Below are 27,549 nucleotides of genomic sequence, written 5' to 3'. Positions count from 1 at the left end.
GGACCTGAGGCCAATGTGCCCTGGTGTTTGATTTCTGGTAATAGTTCGTAAGGCAAGTTGAATGGCTCTGCTGCTGCAATTCCAGCAGTCTGGTGCCACACAGAGCCACATGCTGGGGCTGGTGTGCTGCTACCAGACCATACAGTACAGGCTATGTGCACAAAGAGCCACCTTCATTATGAGGAAGACTCAGGATACTGCCAACTGCACTGACTCTTGACAAGTCACACCGGCCTTCAGAACTCAGCCCACCTGCTATGTCACCTGCCCTTGTTCTCCCAGGAAGGATGGTGTGAAAACAGGGAGGGTAACTGGCAAGGGCTGCTCTGTCCAGCAGGGTCAGCATTCTAATAAAACGCACAATTAGCTAGGTATGGTGGCACATTCCTGTAATCCCTGGTACTTGGGAGGATCACAATTTAGGAGGACACCGTCCAAATTTTAAAACAAGCAAACAAACAAACAAACAAACAAAAAAGTCCCACTGGAGATGTAGCTCAGTGGTAGAGTGCATGCCTAACATAGATGACGTCCTCTGTTAAATCCGTAGTACCAAAACATAAAAAATTAAAACACGGTTATCATATGCTTTTCTAATTGGCCTCATTTTGTCAGTATACCAAATGAAAACAAGCTTGTACCATGTCCTGATGCTAGCCTTTCACATACATCATATGGAAGTGATTGTCCCTGACACCCTCTGCTAGCTCTTAATTATTTTAAATTTTCCCTAGCCTCCATGTTCTGCCAAGTGCAGCTGGGCTATTTCATATACTGAGCCCGTCAGCTATCACCTGTGAGTTAAAGTTGGATCTGGTCAGACCAGTGGACATTCAACCATTGAGAAAACACCTAAGAACTTGCTCAAATCAGTCTATCCATCATAAGATTATCCTGACAGTTATTTTTCAAAAACAGACAGAGGTATCAAGTGAGATTGAACATGGATACTGCATCATGCACTGCAAAATTCTAATTTTTTATATTATTGATATTAAATGGGTCTTTCCTGCCTAATAAATGTTCATCCTGGAGATGTTTTTAATGTGTTAAATGTGTGTTCACATACAAACACTGTCCCATTGAAAGGAATTTCGCTTAAGTAAGGACTATGGAATTAAGGCTTGGGGGGTCAGCTTCCTGCCCCGTGGAATGTAGTGAGAAAGTTCCCACAATCAGAGGGGGCCTCTTGCAGCACATTCCGTGCTAGAAGCATCTGCAGAGGTTCTATATAGATAGTGCCATGTCTCAAAATATTATCAGTGTCTCTGACAGCCAAAGGCCACTGTGCCCTGCTTTCAGCAGGCCCACCAAATTCCACAGAACTTTAGCATAAGCAAGGATGTGTGTGTGTGTGTGTGTGTGTGTGTGCAACAAGGCAGAATTCAACCTCACATTGTAGGAGAAGAAATTCACATTCATATGAACTTGAGCTTACAATATTTCCATTGTAAGGATACACAGTGAGTGAAAAGGTTATCATACTTTGAAACTTCTTTAAGGAAGTTGTTTTCAAGCCCATGAAGTTCAGGGCAATTTAACTGTAAGCTGACAAAGGACACAATGAAGCCAGATTCATTAATTCACTTGATTATCAGGCTGTCTCTTATGTGCCAGGCACTCCTGGATGCTGGGAATGTGGCTGTGCACACGGTACCACAATCCCATATTCTGCTGTTTCACTCAAAATGTTAAACACATTCATCGGTTCAGATCTGGATATCAGGCTTTGAACACCAGCCAGGCCCTACCTCTTACCATTGTATGCTAGCCCCTAGAACATATCTGGGACCTAGGTGGTGGTCCATGTTCACTGAATCAATCCACAGGAAGAGAGATTTGCCCCTGACTTCCTTGAAAGCCTCATGAAACTTTCTGGAGACAGGTAGAGAGGATATATCCATTCATTCACCCAACCTAAGGAGTGGCATGAATAAGATAAGTAAGATGCTGCCTCAGCTGCCAGGAAGCTCACATTCTGGTAGAGAGACAGCAAAAGCCAAACCATGAATGTGCAGAAGGGCTGGTGAATTTAAGAAATAATAAGTATTCTGATGCTGACTGTAGCAAAACTTAAAAGATAGACAAGGTGGACCATAAACAACGTAATGATTTTGTTTTTTACTGTGGTACTAGGGATGGAACTAAGGGCCTCAAGCACGTTAAGCACACACTCTACCACTGAGCTGCACCCCTAGCCTGGAACCTAGATTTTTATCTGATGGTGGTGGAGAGCAAATGCTGAAACTGAGGTGGTAGAACTGAGATAGGCCTGCCGAGGTGGAAGTGACAGGAGGGAGTTGAGGCCCACGTAGGCTACTGCAGCAGTCTTGGTGAGAACTGACGAGGCTTTACTTTAGGCAGTGACCGTGGGTTAGGAGAGGTGACAATTTCATGAGCTGTGGAAGTAGAAAGAACAGGATTCTGTGAAGGACTGGATAGAAAGAAGAGGTCAGTTTCCTCTCCACACAAGACACTTTGTGGCTGGGAATGTGGCCTATGGGAGGTGATGGATAAGCATTTTAAGGGCTGAGAAGGTAAGGAAGAAGGAGTGACATACTCTTGGAAGCCTGGTAGTTAGGCAGGCAGCATCCCCCTCCAACCGCCCCGCCCCCGCCCCGCCCCGCACTTGAAGACTGCATGACTTGGGGCAAGAGGCTTTGTCTCTCTGTGTCTAAGTTTTCCTCATTCATAAAATAGGAATCATCTCGCTCACAGGGTTGTTGTGAGTCCTGGTAAATGAATACATGTGAGTCTTCAGAAGAGTCCACAGAAAAGCAAGCACTCAGTAAATACCACTATCTTGTAATCTGCAGGTTCCCAGCATGTACATTTGCTATGATTCAGGGTGGGGCTCCAACTGCCTGCAACATGTATTTCAAAGCACCAGGCAGTGGCTCCAAATCCTGTGCTCTGTTTCTGTACCCTAGCTAACGTCATACTGCCCTCAGTGCCATTATTTCCCAGTCACGTATTTTCCTCACACTATTCCCGCTATCAGTACTAACCTCACTGCCTTCGTCTGTGCAGATCAAAATCCATTTCAAATGCCACCTCTTCCAAAAAATACTAGACACCTCAACCTCTGAAGTGCTATTTAATTCTAATTGCTTTGTGTTTGCCTGAAGTCTCTTGGTTAGGTATGAATGGACTTCTTGAAAGTAGCAACTCTCCCTTACTCATCTTCCTGCCTCCTCCAGCATCTACCCTTTACTGTAGCAGACTCAACACATCATTGCTGAATGGAAACAGAGCCCAGAAGATGAAGCATTTATGAAACTGAGATATTACCGCCATCCACTTCATAGGGTGGTTGTGAATGGTACATAATAAATATTTCATAAATGGTGTCATCCACATCATCATTTCTAAGACAAAGGTTGGGCCAGGGATTTAGCTCAGTGGTTCCACCGTCTGCCTCGCAAGTGCAAGGTCCTGAGTTCGATCCCTGGTATCAAAAAAAAAAAAAAGAATCTAAGACAAAGGTTCTGTTGTTATTGGCCTACGTTACTATAAACCTGCCTTGTTTTAGTGAAGTTCAAGGACTAAGGGCATGACTGTAGAATTCCTGGGAAATTATACATTGGAATCAATACACAGGGAACCACTGCTCTGGCCCTCTGAGGCGTTCCTTTTCAAATTCCTCTCTGGAGGTACTGCTTGAGAACTCTGGGTCTTTTGGGGGTGGGACTGGGGCTAGAGGGAACCATGCTCAGCTTTTGATCTGTCATCCTGGGAAATGAGGTGAATGGGAGGATCCAGGCCAGCAGTCATGTTTTCTCATCGCAGCCGACACTCTGGCTGCTGTAGAGGTTAGAAACAGAGGCCGTGATGCAGGAACAGGACTGGGCAGTTTGGAGTGGCTATTTCAAAAAGAGCAAGGACTGTGACAGTCCTTGAGTTTTATTTTTATTTTTCAAATCTGCTTTGAAGAATTTTGTGAGTCCCAAAGGAGCTCTTTTATGTCATTTTTTTTCTTTTTCTTTAGAATTTCCTCTAAAACCCATTAGGGAGATTTAACATATTCCAGATTTAGCCCTTTAATGGACTTTTGTTCCTGCCTTCTTTTTTTCTCCAATTTTTAATTCCTCCTCTGATTTTTAATTAGCTATTTCTGGGATTACAAAGTTTGCAAACTCAAAAGCAGAATTTCTGGAAAGCCTTTCATGTGTGAGCTTATGGTAGTACTGTGTGTGCTGTCTGACTCAGAAGGTGAGAGTCGTCTCAGAGGCTCAGTTTGTGCTAGCAGATGGCTCGGGCCTCTGGAAACCAGAAACACCCTGAATTTCAGTGTCTCTTCTAAGCAGCATCTTGGTGATTTTCTCTCTTCAGGAACCTCAGACAAGTCTAATCTGGAGCTGATCACTCTGACCTGCACCTGTGTGGCCGCGACCCTCTTCTGGCTCCTGTTAACTCTCTTTATCCGAAAACTGAAAAGGGTAAGACTTTGTCAGATGAAATTCTCTGCTCCTTTTTACATAATACTCAAAAGCTCCCAATCTGCTGTTTAGAGCAAGCACTAAACAAACAGGAATTTCTGTTTCTTCTCTCTCATCCATATCTCTGACCCAGAGAACACTGAAAACAAGATCATTAAAATGTCTCTAAGTACAATTGAAGTGTTCAAAAGAAAAACTAGAACAATGAACAGATGGCTATTTCTCAGAGGCAGAGAAATGTTGGTTTTGATCTAAAAACTATATAATAGTCTCTTTTTTTGTGGGAGCGATCAAACACAGGCCTTGTGCCTATTGACGAGGTACTCTACCACTGAGCTACACTGCAAGCCTTGTAAGAACCTTTAAATTATTCTGCCACCTGCCTCGAAAGCGAAAGGTCCTGAGTTCGATCCCTGGTACCAAAAAAAAAAAAAAAGACTCTTTAAATTAAACTTAGCATGAGTTCTGTGAAGTCTTCATTGTCTTAACCTCACTCTCTGCTACGAAATAAAAAACAGCAAAATATAGAGCCACCTACCTCTTCTTGGACTCTTGTAACATTACAGGGACACAAATAAAGACCCTGCTGTTCCACACTATCTGGGTCACGGTGGTCCTAGTGTGTAATAAGCAGTGTGAGGTCCAGGTTGGAACTCAGAACAAGGGTTCTATACCCAGGCTATGATGCAATCTTCGTGAAGAAGCTAACATTCATTCACTCACTCATGCCTCAGAACCTCACTGTGAGCTTTCTCAATGTGGAGTGCACATGCCAAGTGTACAGTCTGGGAGGAGACTGACTTGCATCAACCACAGTCAGATGTCGCACTGCAACTCTGTGTCAGCTGAAAGAGTTCTCTGACCAATAGAAATGGAACAGAGTGATCAGGCAAAGAAAGGGGAAACATGTAGACGGCAGAGGGAGTAGCATATCTGAGGCTGGGGTAGGCGGGGAATACAGTGAGCAGGCGAGACTGACAGAAGCCCAACAGGGCTGCAGTGGGGACAAAAAGGGCAACAGCTAGGAGGTTACACTACTCAGGAAAGGCCAGGACAGGGCTGCAAAGCCTGGCCAGGCAGGGCCTTGTAGGCTACCGGAAGGAGCTGAGTCTGTATTGTAAGAGCCACAGCAACCCTCGGGGATGACAGTGATGTTAAGCAAATGTTGCAGATGGGTGGCAGATCTGTGTCTGGAAAGCTTATTTTGGCTGCTGTGAGAGTGAACCAGGAGGGGCCAAAAGTGAGCAGAGAGCCCCACCCCACCAGGCTGTAATGGTCAGGGCAGGAGTGATGCTAGCGGCACAGCTGGTGACAGCGAAAGCTCGGAAGCAGCCCAAGCGCCCATCAACTGGAGACTGGACAAAGAAGATGCGGGGTTTTTATAAAATGGAGTACTACTCAGCCATAAAGAACGAGAAACTAGAGACAATTGCAGCTAAGTGGATGCACATTGAGGCCATACTCTTAAGTGAAATAAGTAGGACACACGTGTAAATACCGAATAGTTTCTCTGGTGTGAGAAACTAAAAGTGTAAATAAGGATCAAAATGTATAATTGACATCATGAAATAGGAAGAAAAGGTCTAAAGGAGTAGGGAAGTGGGAGGGGCAGGGGAAAGGAAAGAAGGGAAAGGAAAAAATATGAGAAAAGAAAAAAATGGAAACAAAGTCTTTGTAAATAGGGAAGAGTGGAGGGGGTGAAGGGAGGGCAGGGGAAGGGGGAAAAAATAAGAACCAAGATGCATCATGTAAAGGTACAAGATTGCAATGGTGAATGGAACTGTATTACATATCTAAAATGTACCAATAAACTTAATGGAAAAAAAAAAGTGACTCTAGAACTGACTAAATGACTAGAGTTGAGAGATATATAAGGGATATAAGAAACAGCAGGACTTGAGAAGGGTCAGGAAATCTCACAATTTCTAGCAATTAGCCCTTATTAATGTGCCAGATCTTACAGGAAGCCTTTATGGAGCGTGTCAGTTAATCCTTCCCAAAATGCAAAGAGGTAGGTATACCATTCTTTCCATTCTATGCGGAGAGAAACAGAGGCTCAGAGAGCAGACTAACTGGCTCAAGTCATCATAATTGGGGCTCAGTTTTGAACACGGGCTGTTCGATCTCACACACTTGATACTCAAAACCAGTAAATCACACATGACAGCACTGCTGTGAGAGGCAAGGCTAGCAGCTAGCCCTCATGATGTGTATGTGACACCCACCTTGTGCCCATGGAGTGACTGATTTTGAGGCATGACCATTAAGGCCACTGCTGTACAAGGAAACATGGCCCATGATAGTTTTAAAGGAGAAAATATGCTATCTAGAGATATAAATCTAACAAAAGCAGAACTTGCCATATCTATGAGAGAAATAAAGCTATAGAGGTTCCAAGGAGAAGAGGGGAGAAAAGACTCCAGAGAAAGTAATGTTGGAGACAGACTTTGAAGGCTGTAAGAAAAGCAGCAGAAAAAAAGAGTTGGCCCTGCCTCTTCTTACACCTCAGACTAGGGAAACAGTCTAGTTACTCAGCATGTAGGTGCACAGTAGAAATCAGACTGCAAAGGTAAGTTGAGACCAAACTGATAAAAGTCCCTTCTATTTCTAAAACTCTATGAAATGCTGATGATAGGAATAAGATTATTATCTCAAAAACAGAAAGCTTTGCCAGGCATGGTAGTAATGAATGTAACCCCAGCACTTGGGAAGCTGAGGAAGTAGGGTGATAAATTCAAGGCCAGCTCTTTAATAAATGGTCCTGGAAAAACTGGCTTTCCACATGCCAAAGATTAAAACTAGACACATAAATAAATGAATAAAAACAAGCAAAAAAACCCAAAACTAGACACATATCTTTCACCGTGCACCAACCTAAAATCAAAATGGATCAAAGATCTAAATATTAAAACGGAAACCCTAAAGCTACTGGAGAATAGGTAGAACACTTGAGGACATAGGAGCAGGCAAAGACTTCGTGAATGAAACCCAACCACATGGGGAATACTAGAAAGAATCAACAACTGGGATTTCATCTTATTAAGAAGCTTTTGCACAGCAAGGAGATCACCAACAGAGTGAAAAGGCAACCCACAGAATGGGAAAAAAATTTTACCAGCTATTCATCAGATAAAGGTCTACTATCTAGAATACACAAAGAACTCAAAAAAAATCAGGACCCCCCCCCAATTTAAAGATCCAATTAAAAAAATAGGCATCTGACATGCAAAGACATTTCTCAGATGAAGAAGTACAAATGGCAAATAAATATATGAAAAAATGTTCAACATCACTGGTCATTCATGAGATGCAAATTAAAAGAACACTGAGATTCCATCTAACTCCAGTAAGAATGGCTGCTATCAAGGAATCAATCAATAACAAATGCTGGCAGGGATGTGGGAAAAAAAGGAACCCTTCTCTACTGTTGATGAGAGTGTAGACTGATGCAACCACTGTGGAAATCAGTGTGGAGATTCCTTGAAAAACTAAAACTAGAGATTCCATTTGACCCAGCTACTCTATTCCTTTTCTTCATATCTTCCCAAAGGACTGAAAAGCATTCCTCCACAGTGATATATGTGCACCCATGTTTATAGCGGCACAGTTTGTAATTACTAAATTTTAGAAACAGCCCAAATGCCCATCAATTGATGAATGGATAAGGAAGATGTGAGGTTTTTTATACAGTGCAGTACTACTCTGCCATGAAGAAGGATGAGCTTCAGAGATTTATAGCTAAATGGATGGACTCTTAAGTAAACTAAATTGGACACACATGTTTAAATACAGCACTGTTTCTCTGGTGTGAGAAACTGAAAGTGGAAATAAGGACTAAAATCTATAATAGATATAGGGAAAGAGGAAAAAAACTGTTCCAATGGGAAGGGTAGCAAAGGAGGAAGAAGGGAGAAAAGGAAGGGACAAGAAGAAAAGGGGAAAATATAAGGAAAAAATGGAAACAAAGCACTTGTACATAGGGAGGGGAGGGGAGAATGGGATAAAATAAAATTAAAATTTTTTAAAAATTACAAAAATAAATGAATTCAAGACCAGCCTGGGCTAGACAGTGAGACCCTGTCTTAAAAATTTTAAAGTAAGTGAAAAAAGAATAAAATTTGATCATGGAATAAGTGTACATTTCAGTTCCCCATGATGAATATAGATAGAGATACAGTATGATATAGCACAAGCATATACTATCAGTTAGTTTTTAATTTGATCATGGGAGGCAAAAAGGAATAAGGCATCAAAGAATATTGCCATGTGAGGGGCTGGGCACGTGGTTCAGTGGGGGAGGCTGCTATTGCCTGTGGTTCAGAGGGCCTTGGCTTCCATCCCTAGTACCAAAATAAATGAAGATACAGACATATATATCTGCATGGTTTCTCTAATCACAATGTAAATTCATTGATAAAGATTCATTTTTATCTTTTTTTATCACTGCCCTGCTTACATCAGTTTCATAATTATAGCTGACATTCATTGACACAACAAAGTCCTGTTTTAATAGGTTTACATGGATTATTTCATTTTCTTTTTGCCACAACCCTGAGATAAGTACAATTATTATCACTATTTTACAGATAAGGGAACTAGACTTAGAGAGATGAAGCAACTTGCCCGAGATTAGGGCTGGTCAGAGGTTAAGCTGTGACTCAGATCTGGGTGTTAGCCTCCATCTCAAGCACAGGGTAGCTGCTCAATACTGATGTCAATTCAAAGACTAAGTATTTGTCAACCAACATTCTACTGTCATGCTCCCCTCACAGTCTGTGCTTACAGTCTGTGTGACATTTCCCCATCTGTCTTATTGAGATTAGACTGTAACATTCCATAGGTGCCACATGGGAAGCCCGTCTCCTACTGCCCATTCCTCTGACCCTATCTGCATTACTGCCAACCTCCCTACACATGCTGCCTAAACCTGAGACATCTCTTGCTAGGTATATTGGTCAGCATTTTCCAGAGAAACAGATATAATACAAGGTATACAAATATATAAGAATTTACAAGACTGGCTTACAATGGCCACCCAGAGTCAAAGGAAGAAGAGTACAGAGGGTCTGTCTGAACACTGCAGAGCTGAAGGATTCAGCTGAAGGTTTGGAGCTCACTCCAGTGTCCTGGTGCAATGGAAGGCTGAAGAGTCTAAGCCGGAAGGCTGAGTGTCTGTGCTGGAAGCTGAAGAATCTGCACGGCAGGCCAGAAGATGACGTCCAAGATGAAGGCAAAGCCTGAAGCTCCTCCCAAGAAACAGAAGCAGGTCTGTCCTTCTCCATTTCCCTTTTATACTATCCAGTGGACAAGCCATCCTAGGGTGGGTCCTCCACACCCTAGGGAGTGGAATTGCTGAGTCAATTTAGCTGTGCTTGTCTTACTCAAGTTGACACGATCAATCAACCATCACACTAGGATTCAGCTATCCTGTGCTCTTTGGTGATTGGAGACTGTTTCTCGTAGCCTTGTCTATACTGGACATTGAAAAGATTAGTCGTCAAACCTACCCCAAGTTTCTTTCATGAACACCCAGCACTTTATATATGAATTAATAGTCTCCTACAAGCATATAGACTGGTGGACCCTTATAGGCTCATACCAATAGCAAGGGCAGTTAGTAACAAACATGCTCAGTATTTTTTATCTCCACCCTTTGTGAAGACTAGACAAACCTTTCTGCCTTGAACTGTTTGTCACACATTTTACTGATAATTTTTGTAGAAGAAGAACAATTTTAAGTGATGGATGAGGTGAGCCATGATAGCTCAGAACAGGGTGAGTAAGGGCAGAAGAATGTGGTGGGTGTGAAATGGTATGTACAGAAAGGCTGTCTTCACTACTTCAGCTCTGATCAAGGTTAGGCAAAATCCCAGGAAGGAGGGCCTCAACTCTCACTGAAATGAAGTTCACATAACTTCGAGGCAAGAGTTAGATGGGAAAGCATGCTTCCTTTCCATCCTATCCAAGAGTTGGCCCACAGAAATGTACTCATCAGCTTTAGAAACCTGCCCATTAATGGGGAATATATGAATTGATGTGGATCTAACATTAAATGTAAATCCAGTTATCTATAACCTGACATGGAGGTAACTTCCTAGGTTTGATTTATATTACCAAGAACACGAGCACTTCAAGGGAGATGTTTGTCTTATTCATTTGACATCCTCCCAATGGCCAAATGAACTCAAGAACGTGGTAGTGTATAAATCTTATATTTACTCCTTGGACTTTAAAATAATTAACTTCTATTTCTTAATGAAGGTAAGCCAGGTAGCATGGTGGCACACACCTATGATTCCAGCACTCTAGGAGGCCAAGGCAGGAGGATCAGCAGTTCAAGTACCCTCTGGGCAACTTAGGAAGACCTTGTCTCAAAAAAGAAAAAGGGCTTGGAATATAGTTCAGTGCAAAAGCCCTGGGTTCAATCTCCAGTACCACAAAACAGCAGCAAAAAATGTGCTTTCATTGCCCCAGGGATCCTGGCTTTGCTTTGCTACTTCTGGCCTTTCTTGAAAATATAGAAAAGCCACTATGTGACCCATTGCCAGCTCATCTGCATATTACTGCTTGTACAGAATGGCTACAGAAAGCTATTTTTAGTCACTATTTGAAATTGTTTTCTAAAAATGCTTTGCAATTTTTAGAAAAAAAATATTACGTAATTGTTTCAGAAAAAGCATAACATATAAAGCCACTGGGGAATCTAAGTGCATTTTATCAAGGTTGAATGGCTGAACTTGTACTGCAGAAATGGCGTGTGGGAAGAGTAAGTCGTCTCAGGGAAACTGCACACCCAAGGGAGGGAGTGTGAGTGTATGGGTGCATTTGTGGATATATATATGTATATACTCTCCTTTCACCTGACCCCACAGTTCCTACCAAATGACCCGAAACAGCAGATGTTGCCAAGCATTGTTTTAAATTGAAAAACTAGGATTTTTAAAGCTATATTCTTATCGGTGACTTTGAAGTCTCTTTCTCAGTCTTCTTCAGAAATAAAGACTGATTACCTATCGATTATAATGGACCCTGATGAAGTTCCCCTTGATGAGCAGTGTGAGAGGCTCCCCTATGATGCCAGCAAATGGGAGTTTGCTCGGGAGAGACTCAAACTGGGTAATGTATCTGTTCAAAAGACTCGTGAACCTGTCTGATACCCACTGCATGCAAAACACTATGCTTTGAAGGATGCAAATGCCAACTGACCTGGGATTCTACCAACAGCTGTCCACAAACTAGCAAGGGAGATAAGGGGGCCACAGAGGTAAAGAATTCTAATGGGATGCTGAAAAAACAGGACAAGGCAACAAGGGAGCACTTGGGTGTTCATTCAACAGTTATTAAGCATAGATCTGAGCGGCATACAGTGGTCTAAGCCCTGGGGATACAAAGGTCTCTTCCCCCAGAGGCTAGTCTGGAGATAGCTAAAAAGATAAGTGAAGAGGAAGGAGGAGAGTAGGCCCCGTAGGAGGCAGGCATTCTTCCATAATGAAACTATTGAGCAGTCAAACTTGTGGCACCCAGAACCTAAATCAGGACGGTGAAGAGCACAGAAATCAAACATTTGCTAACAGAGTTGGTACTCTTCAAGGCTGTGAGCGAAAAACTCCTCTGTACACATCCACAAATCACATCCTCTGAGTTTCCTGGGGTGTTGGGAATGTCCAAACAGAGACGAAAGCCCTAGGAAGATCATTTAAGTTTCACTTTTGAAGAACAGAGAATTGTTTTCCAGGTGGAGCAGACAATATAAACAAGCAGCGAATGTGCTTTCCCTCAGCTTACCCCCAGTTCAGACGTCACAATGCACATTAATCTCCAGCCCATGGTGCTACAAAACAATGGCAACCTCAATTACTCCTATCCAAAATGTTTGGATTGTGGCTTCTGAAAGTTTTCCACTCACTCCCATGTATGCCAGAATCATTAGTGGTTGGAACTAGAAAAACAGATAGAGGGTCCAGTGTTCCTGGAGCTTGTCACTCTCGGTGGAGAACTTGCTGTTCCGGATCCAATGGCTTGACCTCTCTCCCCACATGCAAACTATGCTGCAAGGGGTGGTGTGAGGGGAGAGAAGGAAAAATGGCTTTCCTTGTTTTCCTCTTGGATCTTAAAATGCTTCTGCTTACATTGAGAAAGGACAACACCAGCGGCAGGCTCTGTTTGACTTGAAGAAAAACCTAGGGAGTGACTTTAAAGCTGGAGAGACAGGAGAAAGCCAGCAATGGCTGCTGACAGGGAAGAAGATCAACTAAATTCAGAGAAGTTAAGGGCAGGTGGCATGCTGGATGAGTTCCTTCGGCAAATCGAAATTACAGGGCAGCTAGCTGAGCCCCTCAGTGACCTTGGCAAGGAACACAGAATCATTTTCCAACAATCATGAGCCATTCTCAGGCCATGTTGCTTTCCAGAGTTATTAATCACAATCAAACATGCTTCATCCAGGACAGGACACGTGAGCTTTCCCACCTGTCCCTTCATCCCTCCCTAGTGTTACTGTGATCCACAGCATGTTGAGGGACATTGCCAACCCCTCTACCAGAATTCCCCCGGGGCCCACAATGTTCACACAATCCAATTTCAGGATGTTCTCCCTCCTGAAGATCTTTTTTATGATTCTTTTCTGGAGTTGTCACATGCTCTGATTTGGCTGGTTTCCAGGTGAGTGTCTTTGATGGGTAAGAGAAAGTGAGTCACGTCTGTTAACTTTGTTTTTCAATGCACAGTGTGGCTTCAGGGCCTGGAGGAAGGCTGCTCTGATTAATGTGGGAGCAAAGAGGTCCAAGACGTCTTTGTTTTAGAAGCCTAACAAATGTCAGAAAGTAACCTCAAGTAATGCTGGGCAAATAAAAGTAACTAAGATTCTGTCCAGATGGATGGGGTGAAAAATATGGTTTGATGGGCAGACTTACACTGGGGTTGGAAATGCAGAGGGGTGATTTCTGTATCTACTCCCTTGGTTACTATTATCACCCCCGGGGAAGGAAGTCAGAATTTATAGCGGCTGATAGATGGATACAGTTGAGTCTTGGGGCAGAGGTTATTACTACCACTGAAATTCCTGAAACGCAGAAACAAAAGAACTCCTTCTCTTTTTTTCATGATTCCTCACTAACCCTGGGGGAGAATTCATTCATATAAATTTACCAGAGAAGTTAGGATAATGTTTGACATTGCATCTTTCTGCTGGAGAATCATTTAAAGGTGGAATTACCTAACATGGGAAATCACACAGAGAGTCTCAAATTTGGCAAGTGCATGGTGCTAGGCTGGTGTTGCTTCTAGTGAGAACACCCCCCCCCCCGCCTACATATTAGAGAAGGGCTCAGTCCATGCTGCCCTGCACACTCCCAAGTGGCCAGGGGTCTTGGCTAGTCCAGGACATACTTGGAGGAGATTCCGGTATCCTGGCAGACTATGACAATGACCTAACCCATTTCTGGGCTACTTAGCAGCATTCCAGGCAACACAAAGGAGAGTTTCAAAGGGAAAGAACAAGATGAGGTGAAGTCCAGTGCAACTGGGCTCTCTGAAACTGGAAGCATGGGTCTGCAGAAGGATTAAAGAGCCCATAATAGCTTCATGCTGTTTCATGTAGTCAGCTTCCAAGGGTATAAATGAAAAGAAAGAGAGAAGCCAAGTGTGAATCAGTGTATTCTCACTGATAGAAGCAGAGCCCCGAACACTTGTGAAAACAAAGTGTGTGGGGACGGCTGGGAAGGGAATGTGTGAGGGCAGAAGTGGTGGAAAGGGAAAGGATTTCATGTTCCCTGAACAAGTAAGAGTCTTAGGACTGTGTGGAAAGATGATCCTGCTGGTTCTCAGGCTCAGCACAATTTTCATATTGATGGGGGAATGCAGTACAGAAGGAAAACATCGCTGTTACCCTAAATAAAGCAGGGACTAAATAACCAACCAAAATGCACCACTTTTTACCAATCTAGATAAGCTATCCACCAGCCAGAGCCCTTCACCCATGTGATTTCCATGTGCACTTCGGGGACCACTGGATGCTTTCTAACTTATGAGCTCCCATTCTAGTCTCTTTCTTGGACCATTTTGCCGGAAGAAGGAATCAGATTGTGTGCCCGTGTTCCATGCTCTGGGAGGAATGGTGTTTAGTAGTCCCCACAGGCGCACATTTTATCAGAGGTAAAGCATGTCATGTCACCACTGCCCCCTCCTAAAGCAGAATAATGTCCCTATGCGGCAGATGAAGAAACAGCCCCACAGAATCTCTCAGATTATGCTGGTACCTGAAATGTTCCCATATCCTAACAGGCGCCTGGAGTAATGGGAAAGGAAAGATACTAAGCAGAGGCAAAGTGAAAACATTTTTGTTACTGAGTAGTTGTACATAAAAAGATAAAGGTTCTAAGATGAGAAGAAAGCAGGAAAGATTTATTACAAACTGAAGAAGAAACTTTAAAATAACATATATATATTCCTCCTTTGGGAGAAAGGACTGGAGTATGAGGGAGAAAGGGAGGAAGAAAAGGTTCATTAAACGAAGGCGCCTTATCAAAGCAGTCTAACAACGAGAACCTGATTGGAAAAGAAGGTCTTGTGTCAAATTAACATTCCAACTATCAAGATTTACTTTTCATCAGTGTTTTGTTGTTTACATTTTTCCCCCAGAAGTGCCAAAAAATAGTGATTTCTTTGGCTCACTCTTCTTTCAGCACATGATTGCTGGAGATGGATTGTTTCTCCTAGTTCTATTCAGCTCTCAGTTTCCTGATGGTGCAAGACAGAGTCCCCTATATGAACCGGGGTGAGGTATTTCAGGGGGTGCCCTTCCCAAAGGACGTGATTCCCCTGTCCCCATTCCACACACTCCCAGGCCCCTCTAGTTACCTATGACTGTATGAGAGTTTCTCTGGGATCCGGTAAATCCCCAAATGCTGCTCTCTATTCTGTACTAACTATACAGAGGCCTTCTCTATATCAAGCACTGTGAAAGGTCTGAGAAAGATTCTAAGAGTACCTTTACCCCTCTGAGTCAACTTGGCTCATCCTAGGTGGGGGAGACAGAAACATACTAACAGCCATTATATTATAACATATGAGTACAGTGAGAGAAATATTGCTTTGTTATTGCATTTGGCAGCCACCTCTCTAGGGTTGAAACAAATTACTGCCAGTGGTTGATGGGCTCATGAACTGAACCATGAGGATCATTACTGATCATATAATCATAGAATACCTGCCAGAGAATATTCTGCCTGGCAAGGAAGTCTGAAAAATGGCTTAGCGTTTCTTAAGTTACAAAACATTATAACCCAGTATAGTAACCACCATTCTTGATTTCCCTCTTTTTGCTGAAGACAGAATAGAAGAAATAACCTTAAGTGACAAGGAAAGGATTTAGGTCAAACAGAGAGGTCTACGTGGAGATGTTATTGAACGATGGAGAGACCGCTCAGGCTCCCCTCTGGGACAACACCATACAAAGGAAAATACCTTCTAGGGACCTACTGAAGGGTGTGGGGGGCCTCAGAAATGGAGGAAAGAGAGGAAGAGACCCCAGAAAAGTATCCCTTATTATGCCTCCTTTGGGGCCAGTTAATCAGAGATCACATTCAAAGCCACATGCCTAACACAACACATAGGAAAAGACATTTCCTTCCTGAAAAAAGACTTAAACTCACCCCGTGGGCTTGACAAACAAATCAATATCTTCTTTTCATTTCAGGCAAATCACTGGGAAGAGGGGCTTTTGGAAAAGTGGTTCAAGCATCCGCATTTGGCATTAAGAAGTCACCCACTTGCCGGACTGTGGCTGTGAAAATGCTGAAAGGTCTGTATGCCAGTTTGGCTTTCAGCTGACCTGTCCCCTTCATGCAGTCCCTCATTGTTGGTGCAAGTCAAATACAGCCTAGGAATAAGCACGAGTTGTTTCTGTTCTGGCCACGTCACTGCTCTTCACTGCTGCAACTCCCACTGCTCCAGAACTTTTAGATAGAGCCTACACTAGCTCAGAGCGACCTTGTTAATGGAACACAGCTCAGAACTTTTCGTGGAAAAATCATCTCTGTCACCATTTGGTCTCTCTCTCCGCACATCTCAGATGAGACTACCAGGGACTTGTACCCACTGTAACATACGTTCAGAATGCTGGCTTGATCCCTGTAACAGTGTAATGGAAACAGAGCTGCACATCACAAACCAACAGGTCTAGCTTGAGCTTGCCCAAACCATAAAAACAGAACTTACTTGGTCAGAAATTTAAACTGTTTCATGCTGACAAGCCCTAACCATAATATATTTCCTTTTTAGAAATTAAAAATTGAATTGTATCTTTCTAGTATTAAAAGATACAGCTCTTGAGCTGGGGATTTAGCTCAGTGGTTCCGCTGCCTGCTGCGCAAGCGCAAGGACCTGAGTTCAATCCCCGGTACCAAAAAAAAAAAAAAAGATCCAGCTCTAAAACACTGGAAGGGAGAGCCAAATCACACTCTGATTTATGACTACCACCCTAAGACACATTGAAAAGGAAATTCAGTGAAAAGCATATAAACGGAACATCTCATAATATTTAAAGTGTAGAAATATAACTTTCATGGTAGCACAGGCCTATAATCTCATTACTTTGGGAGGTTTAGTCAGGAAAATCACAAGTTTAAGCCCAGCCTAGGCAACTTAGTGACTTAGAGACTCTGTCTCAAAGTTTTAAAAAGAGGGGTTGGGCCTGGAAAGGCCCTGGGTTTAATCCCTGGTACCATAAAAAATAGTAAGTGTAGAAATACTTTATTTCCTCATTTGTGATGGAGTTTTGTTACCTCAGTTTGCTTTAAAATTCCCAAACCAGAAAGAAACAAGACTTTTAAAAGAACAGTTTGTAGCTTTCCAAAGTCCCTAGAATATTGTCAGGGGATTTTGAGGCCAAGGAATCAGATATCAGGAGAGAGACGGTGTGTGAGGACACTTCTAAGGCCTTTCTCTCTCCCACCACTCAGGACTGCACTCCACCTCAGAAGGCTGCCCTCATCAGGGGGGCTGAACAACAGTACCGAGACTAAGACAGGACAGTAGGATGACTATAGTTTATAATAGTGTTTCATGTATTTTACAAAAAACAAAAAAAGAGGAGTTTGAAGGTTCCCAAACACAAAGAAATGTTGAAGGAGATGGAAATGCTAAGTACCCTGATTGGATCATTATGCATTGTATACCATGTGTTAAATCATCACATTGTACCCAAAAATGTGTACCATTATTATGTGCCAAAACAAAAATACTTGACCAAGAACCTGACAGCGCTACTCTAAACCAGCCTGGGAGGTTGTGTAGCCCCAGTTAGGACTTTTGTTGGGAGTGGATGTGCAGATGATGGCAGACATTTTCTTCAGAAGAGGGGCATCCCAGCACAATCCTCCAGCCCCAGGTCCTAAAGAGAAGTGGTATCGACACATCTTTTATTTGAGAAAGAACCAGACCAGACACTCTATTAGGACGGACCACACAAAATGGCTCCTTTTAAACATTTTTCTCAGTAGCCTTGTGAAGTAGATATTATCCCTGGATGAGGCCTAGAGAGATTCAGCTGCCTGTGAAGCTGCACAGCTGCTCAGTGCACAAATAGCAAAGGTCTGTGTCTGAATCTTCCAGCTTGGAGCGAACTGTTCTTTCCCTCACCCCACAGTGGCACAAAAGGGGGGCTGCAGAGACCACATCCCCTTGAATTGGTCATTGGTCCCCACTCCTGAAAATGATCCTAGCCTGCTTCATGGAAACAATTCAGTATCCTTCCCAGACTAAGCTGAAATGGAATCTGGAAATCTGCTTTATCAGCTGGCCCGAATTCCCTGCTTACTACCACACTTTATGTCTAGGAAGCCAGGCTGATGCCCATACTATTCTGTGTACCATGTATTACACCTGTGGCCCTGCCTAGAAAGGAAGTGATGAGAGCAACAGCACCTGGCTTTTTCTGCATTAAAGGGGCATAAATGCTCAGAGGGACTGAGGTGTTTGAAGCGAACAAAGATCTTTTTGAAAGGATCAGAGACTCTTCTATAGAATATGGAAATCATGTGGAAATCATGTGTGTAATATCTTTATAAGTACATTTTTAAACCCTCAGCATTGATTGAAAAAGATTGCCAAATCACTCACTCTTATAAAATTCCTTAAGAAATCACTGTTGTTCATCATTCTTGCTTAAATTGATTGGCCATTTGTTTTAGGGAGAAACAGAAAAGGCAGAATGTCAAACAAAAGCCATAGTCAAAAGCTCTTTCAAAGTGCCTCTGAGAAAAACCTTAACGTTTTTAGACCTTACAGCCATGTCTGAAACGAGAAGTGTAACCATGTTGTTTATTTATCCAAAAATATCTGTTGAGCATCTACTGTTAGCCAACTCCTTCCCTACTGGGAGGCTTCTGAAGTTTATCTGGTTATTATTAAAAAATGATTTGTGCCTATGAAATGCCAGATTGATATCTACACAATTAAATGCACACACACTCAACCCACTCCCAGGACCCGATCCTATAGAAATACCTGCATATGTGGACCAAGATGACACATGGGCTCTTTACTATAGCATTATTTGTCACAGCAAAAAACTGTATATAGTCTACATATCAGGAACACCATTAAAAAGTTAAAAGTAATAGAAACAATTTGATTTATTAAAAAGCGGGAAAAGATAAATTTTAAAAATACATACAAATGATTTGATTCACGTAAACCCTCAAAATATGACATTTTTGGGTATTTACAAAGGCATAAAAAGGGTCTGAGCCCCAAACTATTAACAGGGGTCACTTTTAGGACTCCTAAGGTAAGTGGGATGGAATGATTTAATACTTTTTACTGAGATCCTTTCACTCCAAAAGATTTTTGTTTTGTTTGTGGTTTAGTGCTGGGCATAGAACCCAGGACCTTGTGTATACTAAAAACACATTTTATCAGCAAGCTATCCCTTGCCCTCTACATAACTTTTTATTTCAACTCATATCATTAGACTACTTTACAGCAACATTACTTGACTTTTATATTTCTAAAAAGATGTAATTTTTAAAAAATTTCTTAGAAATGAACCAATGAAAACAAACAGGACAAATTCAAGTTAGGCTTTAGACTTTGTTAATTCTTGGACTGATGTTGCATATCTGTGAATGAAGTTGAAGTCAGGTGGCTCCGTAACCCAAGATTACCCTGTGAACACCAGGAATGAAAGGGTAAAGGGAGAAAACAACATATTGCAAAGATGTTTACAGAAGCAGCCATCCTGCGCTTGCAGGTTCCTTGTACTCCTTCTCTGACTCCCTAACCAGGGAGAAAGAAAGAGGGGAAGTGTGGGTTCGTGCCCTGCGTGGAGGGTTCTTGCTGCACCTGTTTCTGCTGGAAGGGAAGCCCTTTAGGAGGCACAGTCGCTAGGTACCCAGCCCTGAGTCAACGCATTGCTAAACAAAACAAGGTTCAACAAGAGGAAATGTTCAGTGACTAACACCGTTACCACACTGGGCCTCACTGTAATCAAAAGGATGTTGGCTCAGGAGGGTAGGAGTAGTGAAAACAGTCTGGAGACTTGGCCTTTTCTGTAGAATATTGGGAAGGGAATGAAACAATCACTGGAGCATTGACAAACAAGGAGGGCAGAAATGCTGCCTCTGGTGGAAGGAGCCCATTGTCCTGTCACCCTGACTCTTCCTTGCTTCTCACACAGAGGGAGCTACAGCCAGTGAGTACAAAGCTCTGATGACTGAGCTCAAGATCTTGACCCACATTGGACACCATCTGAATGTGGTTAATCTGCTGGGAGCCTGCACCAAGCAAGGAGGTAAAGGAGAAGTGGGGGCTGATCCATCTCCCGTGCACGTGCTGGGAGAAGAGCTCTCTGATATCCGGCTCTATCTCCACTCCTGCTCTTCCTCACCTCTACGTAAAACAGTATCTCAATAGCTACAGAAACATTTATGGAAGGGTGCAAACATCTTGGAAATGCCTTCCTAGTAAGGTTCAAGATTCAGAAGAGACTGGCTCCCTTCTAGATCTCTCCAGAGGCTCTAGGTCAACTGGAGGGCATTTTTCTCTCATGATGACTTTAAGAGAGTCTGACTAAAAGTGCAAAAGGTTGCACCTTCCTTGAACTTTCACATATGAATCTCTGCTAGGACCCTACTGATAAGGTCCTAGGAGGAGGTAATGTTCGTGACAAAGGGCTCATCCCTTCTCATCCACTATGCAGACGGGTCTTACTCCTTGGGACAAGGGACAGGAATAGGGCTGTGCCTTATTACTGAGGCTCCAGCTTGTTCTTGCAAAACATTCTTTCCTCCTCTATGGCAAGGTTAGTGCTTAACTGTTGATGTGTACTTGTTGCATGAACCAGAAAGAAAGGTGCAAAGGAATTGTGCATACAAACATCTCCAAGTCTCCAACAAAGGAAGTAGGGGTGAAGGAGCATTAAGGAAGACCTGCCTGCTAGGAATGGTAGGTTAAAGAGGAGTTAACGGTTAGGGAGGCCAGAAATACATTTGTAGTAACTTAGACAGAGTCCCGTTGCTCCTCCATTATCCTTTGATAATCTTTTCTAAAGTTCCTGCTGTAGCAGCCTCATTCTGTTTGCCGCAGTGCAGCACCTGTAAAACCAAATAAGGCTAATGAGATCACCCACCTCTAGCTGGCTGGGGAAGAGGGCTGCTGGACTCTGGCCAGACAAGGAGATTGAACTTCCTCATTAGGGAGGTTCGAAAACTCTGAAGCAGCTTCCATTCTGGAACACTGAGAGAACAGAAGATGCCCAACAAACATTTAAAACTCAGCAAAGTCCTGGCGGTAATAGAAATCCACTCAACAGGGACAGAGACCCCACCTCAGTGAGCCTCCAAGAAGTAGCAGAGATCCACAGTCTTTTTCACAGAGGCAGGGTGTGGGATCCCAGCAAGCCGCCTGCTGGAACAGCCCCAGGGCATTCCGCTTTGAGCTGGAAGTGGTCCTTTTGATCACAGGGGAGCGGGAGCACCGGGAGGTCTTCAGGATACCACCTGGGCCCACAATGCAGGTGGACTTGCTTCCAACAGCTGGCTTCCATTAGAACAGAGGTGGGCAAATGACTACTAGCCTGTTGGCTTAGAATACTTTGAACTGTTTCTTGTCCCAACTATTTAAAATATTTAAAATAGTTGGGACAAGAAATAAAAATATTTTGTGGCATGAAATTCAAATGTCTGTCTTCATAAAATTTTGTTGGAGCACAGTCATATTCTTTGGTTGGATTAACAAGGGCCATTTCAAGACTACAAGGACAAAATTGAATAGTTGGCTGGCCTGCAGACCCTAAAAAATTTACTACCTTGTTCTTTACAAAAAGTTTGCTGTAAAGCAAAACTTAACTGCCTCTCACAAGCCCCAAGGCAAACTGTGTGGACACTCCTTGGCAGCCATGCCTCTGGGGAGACTGGCTAGGTAACCTGTTTTCCACCTGAGAAAAAGAAGCTGCTTAAGTAGTTCAGAGGTCCCTCTCACCAGGACCTGCCTAAAGGGGCAGAGGATGGCGGGCTTTTGCTCGTCTCCTCCTGCAAGTTATTTCTTTGCTTCTTCTTTCTTTTGCTCCTGCGCCGCCCCTCCCCCCCACCTACTTTCATTTTCTATTTCTATTGTATTTTTCAAACTCCCTTCTCATGCTAAACTGAAAAAAAATCACCATATTTACAGTCTCTCATCCCTGCTTTGCACTCCTAGGCTCTTTTAGCATAAAAACAACTTTATATTAGGCCAACCGAAGGCTGGCAAATGGCTAGCTGACTTGGCATGGCTGAGTATGTGCTGGTTTTTGGCTGCAGGGCCTCTGATGGTGATTGTTGAATACTGCAAATATGGGAATCTCTCCAACTACCTCAAGAGCAAGCGTGACTTATTCTTTCTCAATAAGGTAAGGATTTGAAAAGTGGACTCGTTTTATGTTTTGTTTGTTTGTTTTGCCAGCAATGGGTTGCCATTTAGGCTATAGCAGTATAAAACAGGAGAAAACTATCTCAACCATTCTGTTAATGGTTAGACTGAAAACTGAATTTCTGTTCTTTCTTCTTGGTGTTTTTCTTCCATGGTAATCTGTCATACCTTTTTGTGGATAGCACAAGGACTTACTTAATCCCTGTGTAGGCACTGATAATTGAGGGTTAAATGTATTAGCCACCTACCTAAATATCAAATCATCTTGGTAGTTTTCTCTCTCTCTCTCTCTCTCTCTCTCTCCATCTCTCATAAGTCACTTGTTTCAAGAAAGAAGATGTTGGGCCGGCGATTTAGCTCAGTGGTTCCGGCGCCTGCCTCACAAGTGGAAGGTCCTGAGTTCGATCTCAGGTACCAAAAAAAAAAAGAAGATGTTACCAGATATAGCTGTCTTCATTTATTAGGGAAATTAAGGACATAAACTGACTGATTTGTACAGTCACTGGTGATAGGACTAGAGCTGGAAATCATTTTGTCCACTTCCTATGGCCCTTTCTCCCACTCTGCACCCTCATCACCTGTGTCGTTCTTAGCTGACTGAATCAGCCTTATCCACTAAATAAAAGCTATGTAATAAAAGGAACACCTAGGGGGTTGGGGATGCAGCTTATTGGTAGAGCATTTGCCTAGCACTTGCCTTGTGAATGCCCTAAATTCTATTTCTAGCACCAGCAAAAACAAAACAAAAACACTTGTGTCCAAGACCTGAGGGCAAACAATTAATATTTTGCAATGTGACATGGCACCAATGGTGTGTTTTTCTCTGAGCAGAAATTTAACATTATTAGCAAGTAATCATCAATAATAGTGATGAAAATGTGTTACATAGAGGTTAAACATTCAAACTTCAGAATCAGACTTTCAAGTATTAAACAGAACTAGCCAATGAAACTTTCATCTAACTGCAGACACAGGTATCTTGGTTAAACAGACTGGCAATGTGAATTCAAGAACATATTTTCCCCAGTTTCAAGCCAGGCCCTCTAATCTTTGGAATCTTGATGCTGAAAGCTATTTTTGTAATCAGCTAATAATCAGTGGTGGCAGACCTATGCCACATATGCTGAAGTTAGCTGTTTGTTATTATTGAAAACTCTAAAAGGTTTCCCATCACTGATTCATATTTACACTACATTGACAGATTGTAGAGGTGTTCAGAGAAGCCAAGTGACTTGTTTAAAAATGCAATTGCCATAAGGTGAAGCCAGGGAAAAAGACCTAGGTGTCTTGTTTCATTTCATTTTTGTGGTGCTAGGGCTGGAACCCAGGGTCTGGCACATGCTAGGCACGCACTCTGCCATTGAACTACCTCCCCAGGCCAGACCCAGGTCTCTTGACTTGCTTTTCAGTGTTTTCTTGGACACCACACTGGATAAGGTGGAAACAAACAAACAAACAAACAAAAAACACAGAAAAAGAGGACAGTGGTACCTGGGCTAAAGCAGTATAAATTCCTTTAGGTCCTGGAGTCCTGGACTGGGTTCAGGAAGAGCCAAGCCAATAGAACACCACAAGGGGCCTGAGCAGGATGGAGCATTTGGGTTCATGCATTCTTTGTCTTGAAGAGTGTGCTTCCTTCTCTGGCTATATTTGATGACTCTCCTCCCTGTACAAGATGATGGAACTGTGTTTTCATGGAAAACCCAGGACTATCTTTCACATTTAGATCCTAAAGAAATATAGAGGAGGTGAAAGAAGTATAAAACCAAAAGGCTAAATTGAAAATAGAATACATTCTTTTCCAAATAAATTTGCCAGGATCCTTAAAAATTATTTGTAATAAATTTACTATTCTGCCAGTGTTCCTGAAACCTTTATTTAATAGAGGCGGTTACTGATAATCAAAGCTGAATATACCATTGATTAGAGGTTAGCAAGGGAAGGAGGGAGCTTGGCAACATGTTCCAGGGTACAGCTTCTGGAAGGTGTGTTGAAGAACGATGCCCAGAGAGTTCTGTGGGTGCTGCGTCCTTAGTGAGTGTGTGTGTGGGTGGGGGAGGGACCTTTCCTCCCCACACGGTGGCCAGCAAGTTTCCTGCAGCCTTCTGCTGCGGGAAGGGGCTTGTGGAAAATAACATTCCAGTCTCCAGCTGAGCAGAACCAAGTCTACGGCCTCATGGAGACACAATAACAATTATGTTCTTTACCTGCTTGCAGGAAAGGGTAGTGGCCTTAGCTGAGAGTAGTGCATAGCTCCTTCAGGGCTGAAATCTTGGACTGGATTTAGGAAGCACTAAGCCACCAGAACACCCCCGGGACTTGGCAGGATGGAGTGCTCAGGCGGTGGCTGTTGTTAGCTCTGGGTCGGCCTCCCTCCAGCCACACTGGAAGGTCTCCTTTTAGGAGCAGGAACATTGCTCCCCTCTATACCCCCTGGGTTTGGTAGGGTTGTCTCTCTTGAGGCTTCCACTCTGCCCTCTGCTTGCTCCTACTTGCCCTCTGGTGGAGGGATCGCTTCTGCTTTGTGACATTTCTAGAAAAGCCAAGGGATGATGTGGAGGCTGATTAATGCTAGCGCTGCTATTGTGCAGGTGGACAAGGGGCTCCACTGTACACCAGGCCCTGTCAGCCTCTGTGTCAGAATTACCATCTAGCAGAATCAAAGCTAGGTATGTGGTCCAGTCCTAAAGCTACTGAATGTGCTAAGTTTCTACGATGACATTTACCTGATGAATAACTAAAGGCAATAATATTTTTTCTCATTCCACATGAACGCCCAGAACCTATATCTTTTGCTGTGCGTTGTAAAATAGGATAGAGCTTTTCATGTGAGGAAATGAAACCCAGAAAAGTAAGGTGATTTGCTTAAGATCGTATAATTAGTGGAAGAGCCAAGGCACATACCAGAACGTGGCTCCCCAATCCAGGGTGGAAGGCTTTGTCTACTCTTGTTAGGATCAACCTGTATCAATTTTTAGTGGAAGAGAAAAAAAATTTCTAGTTCCTTCCTTTTCCAAAGAAACCAGAGGGGCTGGGGATTTAGCTCAGTGGTTTCGCTGCCTGCTGCGCAAGCACAAGGACCCAAGTTCAATCCCCGGTACCAAAAAAAAGAGAGATCAGTAACTGTAGCCTTCTTTTGTAACCTCCCACAGGGACCCCAAAGTGAAGCCCCAACTGCACCGGGGATCTCTTAGGTGTCATCTGAATAGGACATGAAGATTAAAGATTCATGTCATCTTTCATGAGGTGGCCTATGTGGTAGAGAAGTAGTTAAGAACACTGACTTAGGAGTTGGCCAAACCTGGGTCCAAGCTTTGCCATTTACTCTCTGCATCTGACTTTGATTACTTCAATTCTCTGAACCCTTTTCTCCACGTTTAAGAACCAGTTCGTAGAATTGTTGGGAAGATGCTAGAGTAAGCATTTGGTGCCTACCACTACTGTTAATCTTCTTTCTGACCTAAGTGATTCTAGAAGCCCAGACAAGAGCAGTGTAGTCTCCACATCCCCAGAAGTATCCAGGTGCCATGCTGCCATTGGTACCTTGCTGCTAATTCAGTACCTGTTCTGCATAATGACATTCTCCAAGTCAGACGCCCGCCCGCCCAAGGGACCACGTCTCCATTCCCGTGCCAGGCTCCCTTACACCTATGTCCTTCTTGGTCTGTTCTAAGGATGCAGCATTACACACGGAGCCTAAGAAAGAAACACCCGAGCCAGGCCTGGAACAGGACGAAAAACCCAGGCTAGACAGTGTCACCAGCAGTGAGAGCTTCGCAAGCTCCGGGTTCCAGGAAGATAAAAGTCTGAGTGATGCGGAGGAAGAGGAGGGTAGGTATTAATTCCTTCCTGTCCTACAGTCTGGGATATTTTTACAACACACTGTGCATCTCAGACATTTTTTTCTTATTTATCACCCTAATAAACATCCGTGAGAGACTTGAAGAGTAATGTCCTCAGGAGATAAGATTTGAAGTAAGATTATTTACAGAGTTACTAATTTTGACAGGGAACTGTGTGTTGTCGCCCCTTGGGCCTTTTTGTCTTAAGAGGTCATCCCTCTCCCCTATGCTTGGATCCAATGGGCTAGCAGCCTGGAAAAACCTCTGCTATTCCTTTTGAAACGCCAATGCTCTTGCGGATGAATTCTGATCCATTTGTTGGTTTGTTTTATGTTTTCCTAACATTGTTACAATAAACTGGGATTTGGTGGAATAATAAGAGCCATTACAAACAGTTATGATTCCAATGCTTTGCAGATTCTGATGATTTCTACAAGCAGCCCATCACCATGGAAGATCTAATTTCTTACAGTTTTCAAGTGGCCAGAGGCATGGAGTTTTTGTCTTCCAGGAAGGTCAGCTTATCTCTTTACTATTTTTCTTCTTTTTTTAAAAAAAAATCAGGGATAAGGAATGGTTTTTAAAAATATTTTTGTTTTATATTTTTTAACATTAATTTTTAACTGGTACATTAAAATAAAATTCATACATGTTAATGGAATACCATGTGATGTTCCCATACATGTATACATTGCATAATGTTTAAATGAGGTTATATATATTCATTTTCTCAAATATTTATCATTTCTTCATGGTAAAAAATTTCAAAATTCTTTCCTCTACTGTTTTTCTTCTTTGTCATACCTGGACCCACACTTCTATAAATCCACTTTTTCTAGTAATTGGATATACCCACATCTTTAAATGAAGAATAAACATCACCACAAATGCCTTAACTTGCCCAAGTATGAAGAGCTTTGAGAATGATGAGCCCTGGGTACTAGTGAGTAGGACTTAATTTTAGGTGAGAAGCTCACCAGGTTTGGACTAGACAGATCTGGCAACAGTTTTCCACAGTGCCCTCTGGCATGTTTTAAAACTGTCCAGAATCTCAGAGTACCATGACTTCACAGGAGAGCTGTAAATACATCCCCGTGGGACCCTTCCACAAAACCCCTGCTGACTGGAGATCTGATATCTGCCCCTTAAGAGGCTGTGGGGAAGTTTTGCTAACTCAGACTTGCCAACTTGGTTGACCAGGATGCCATTTGTAGAACAGTAGCCAGCGGATTCAGAGGATTTCTTAACTTGGGGTCTCAAGGGACCTATATTTGTAAAGAAGAACTTTGTGTTTATGGTAACTCTATGCACGATGGAAGTCACTGCCTTTGCTGCATGTGAAATAGATCCTCAAATTAAGAATA

General features: G+C 42.9%; 1 protein-coding gene across 1 annotated transcript in view; it reads left to right on the top strand.

Annotated features, from left to right (window-relative positions):
- Positions 1-27,549, top strand: part of Flt1 (fms related receptor tyrosine kinase 1) — a gene marked incomplete at its 5' end in the record, with an annotated part of 55,511 nt that overhangs the window by 8,099 nt on the left and 19,863 nt on the right. Inside the window, 7 exons of the mRNA XM_087199442.1 lie at positions 4,333-4,439; positions 11,423-11,555; positions 16,135-16,239; positions 20,116-20,229; positions 22,235-22,323; positions 26,018-26,174; positions 26,603-26,700. Of these exons, the coding sequence (XP_087055568.1) occupies positions 4,333-4,439; positions 11,423-11,555; positions 16,135-16,239; positions 20,116-20,229; positions 22,235-22,323; positions 26,018-26,174; positions 26,603-26,700 (803 nt within the window). The remainder of the gene's footprint in view (positions 1-4,332; positions 4,440-11,422; positions 11,556-16,134; positions 16,240-20,115; positions 20,230-22,234; positions 22,324-26,017; positions 26,175-26,602; positions 26,701-27,549) is intronic.

Source organism: Heterocephalus glaber, unplaced genomic scaffold (genome assembly GCF_053883595.1).
Source record: "Heterocephalus glaber isolate CG9 unplaced genomic scaffold, H.glaber_assembly_v1.0 deba00001719, whole genome shotgun sequence".
In the NCBI taxonomy this organism is placed as follows: Eukaryota; Metazoa; Chordata; class Mammalia; order Rodentia; family Bathyergidae; genus Heterocephalus; species Heterocephalus glaber.
The sequence above is the reverse complement of the archived record's forward strand: the minus strand, read 5'-3'. Positions and strand labels throughout refer to the sequence as shown.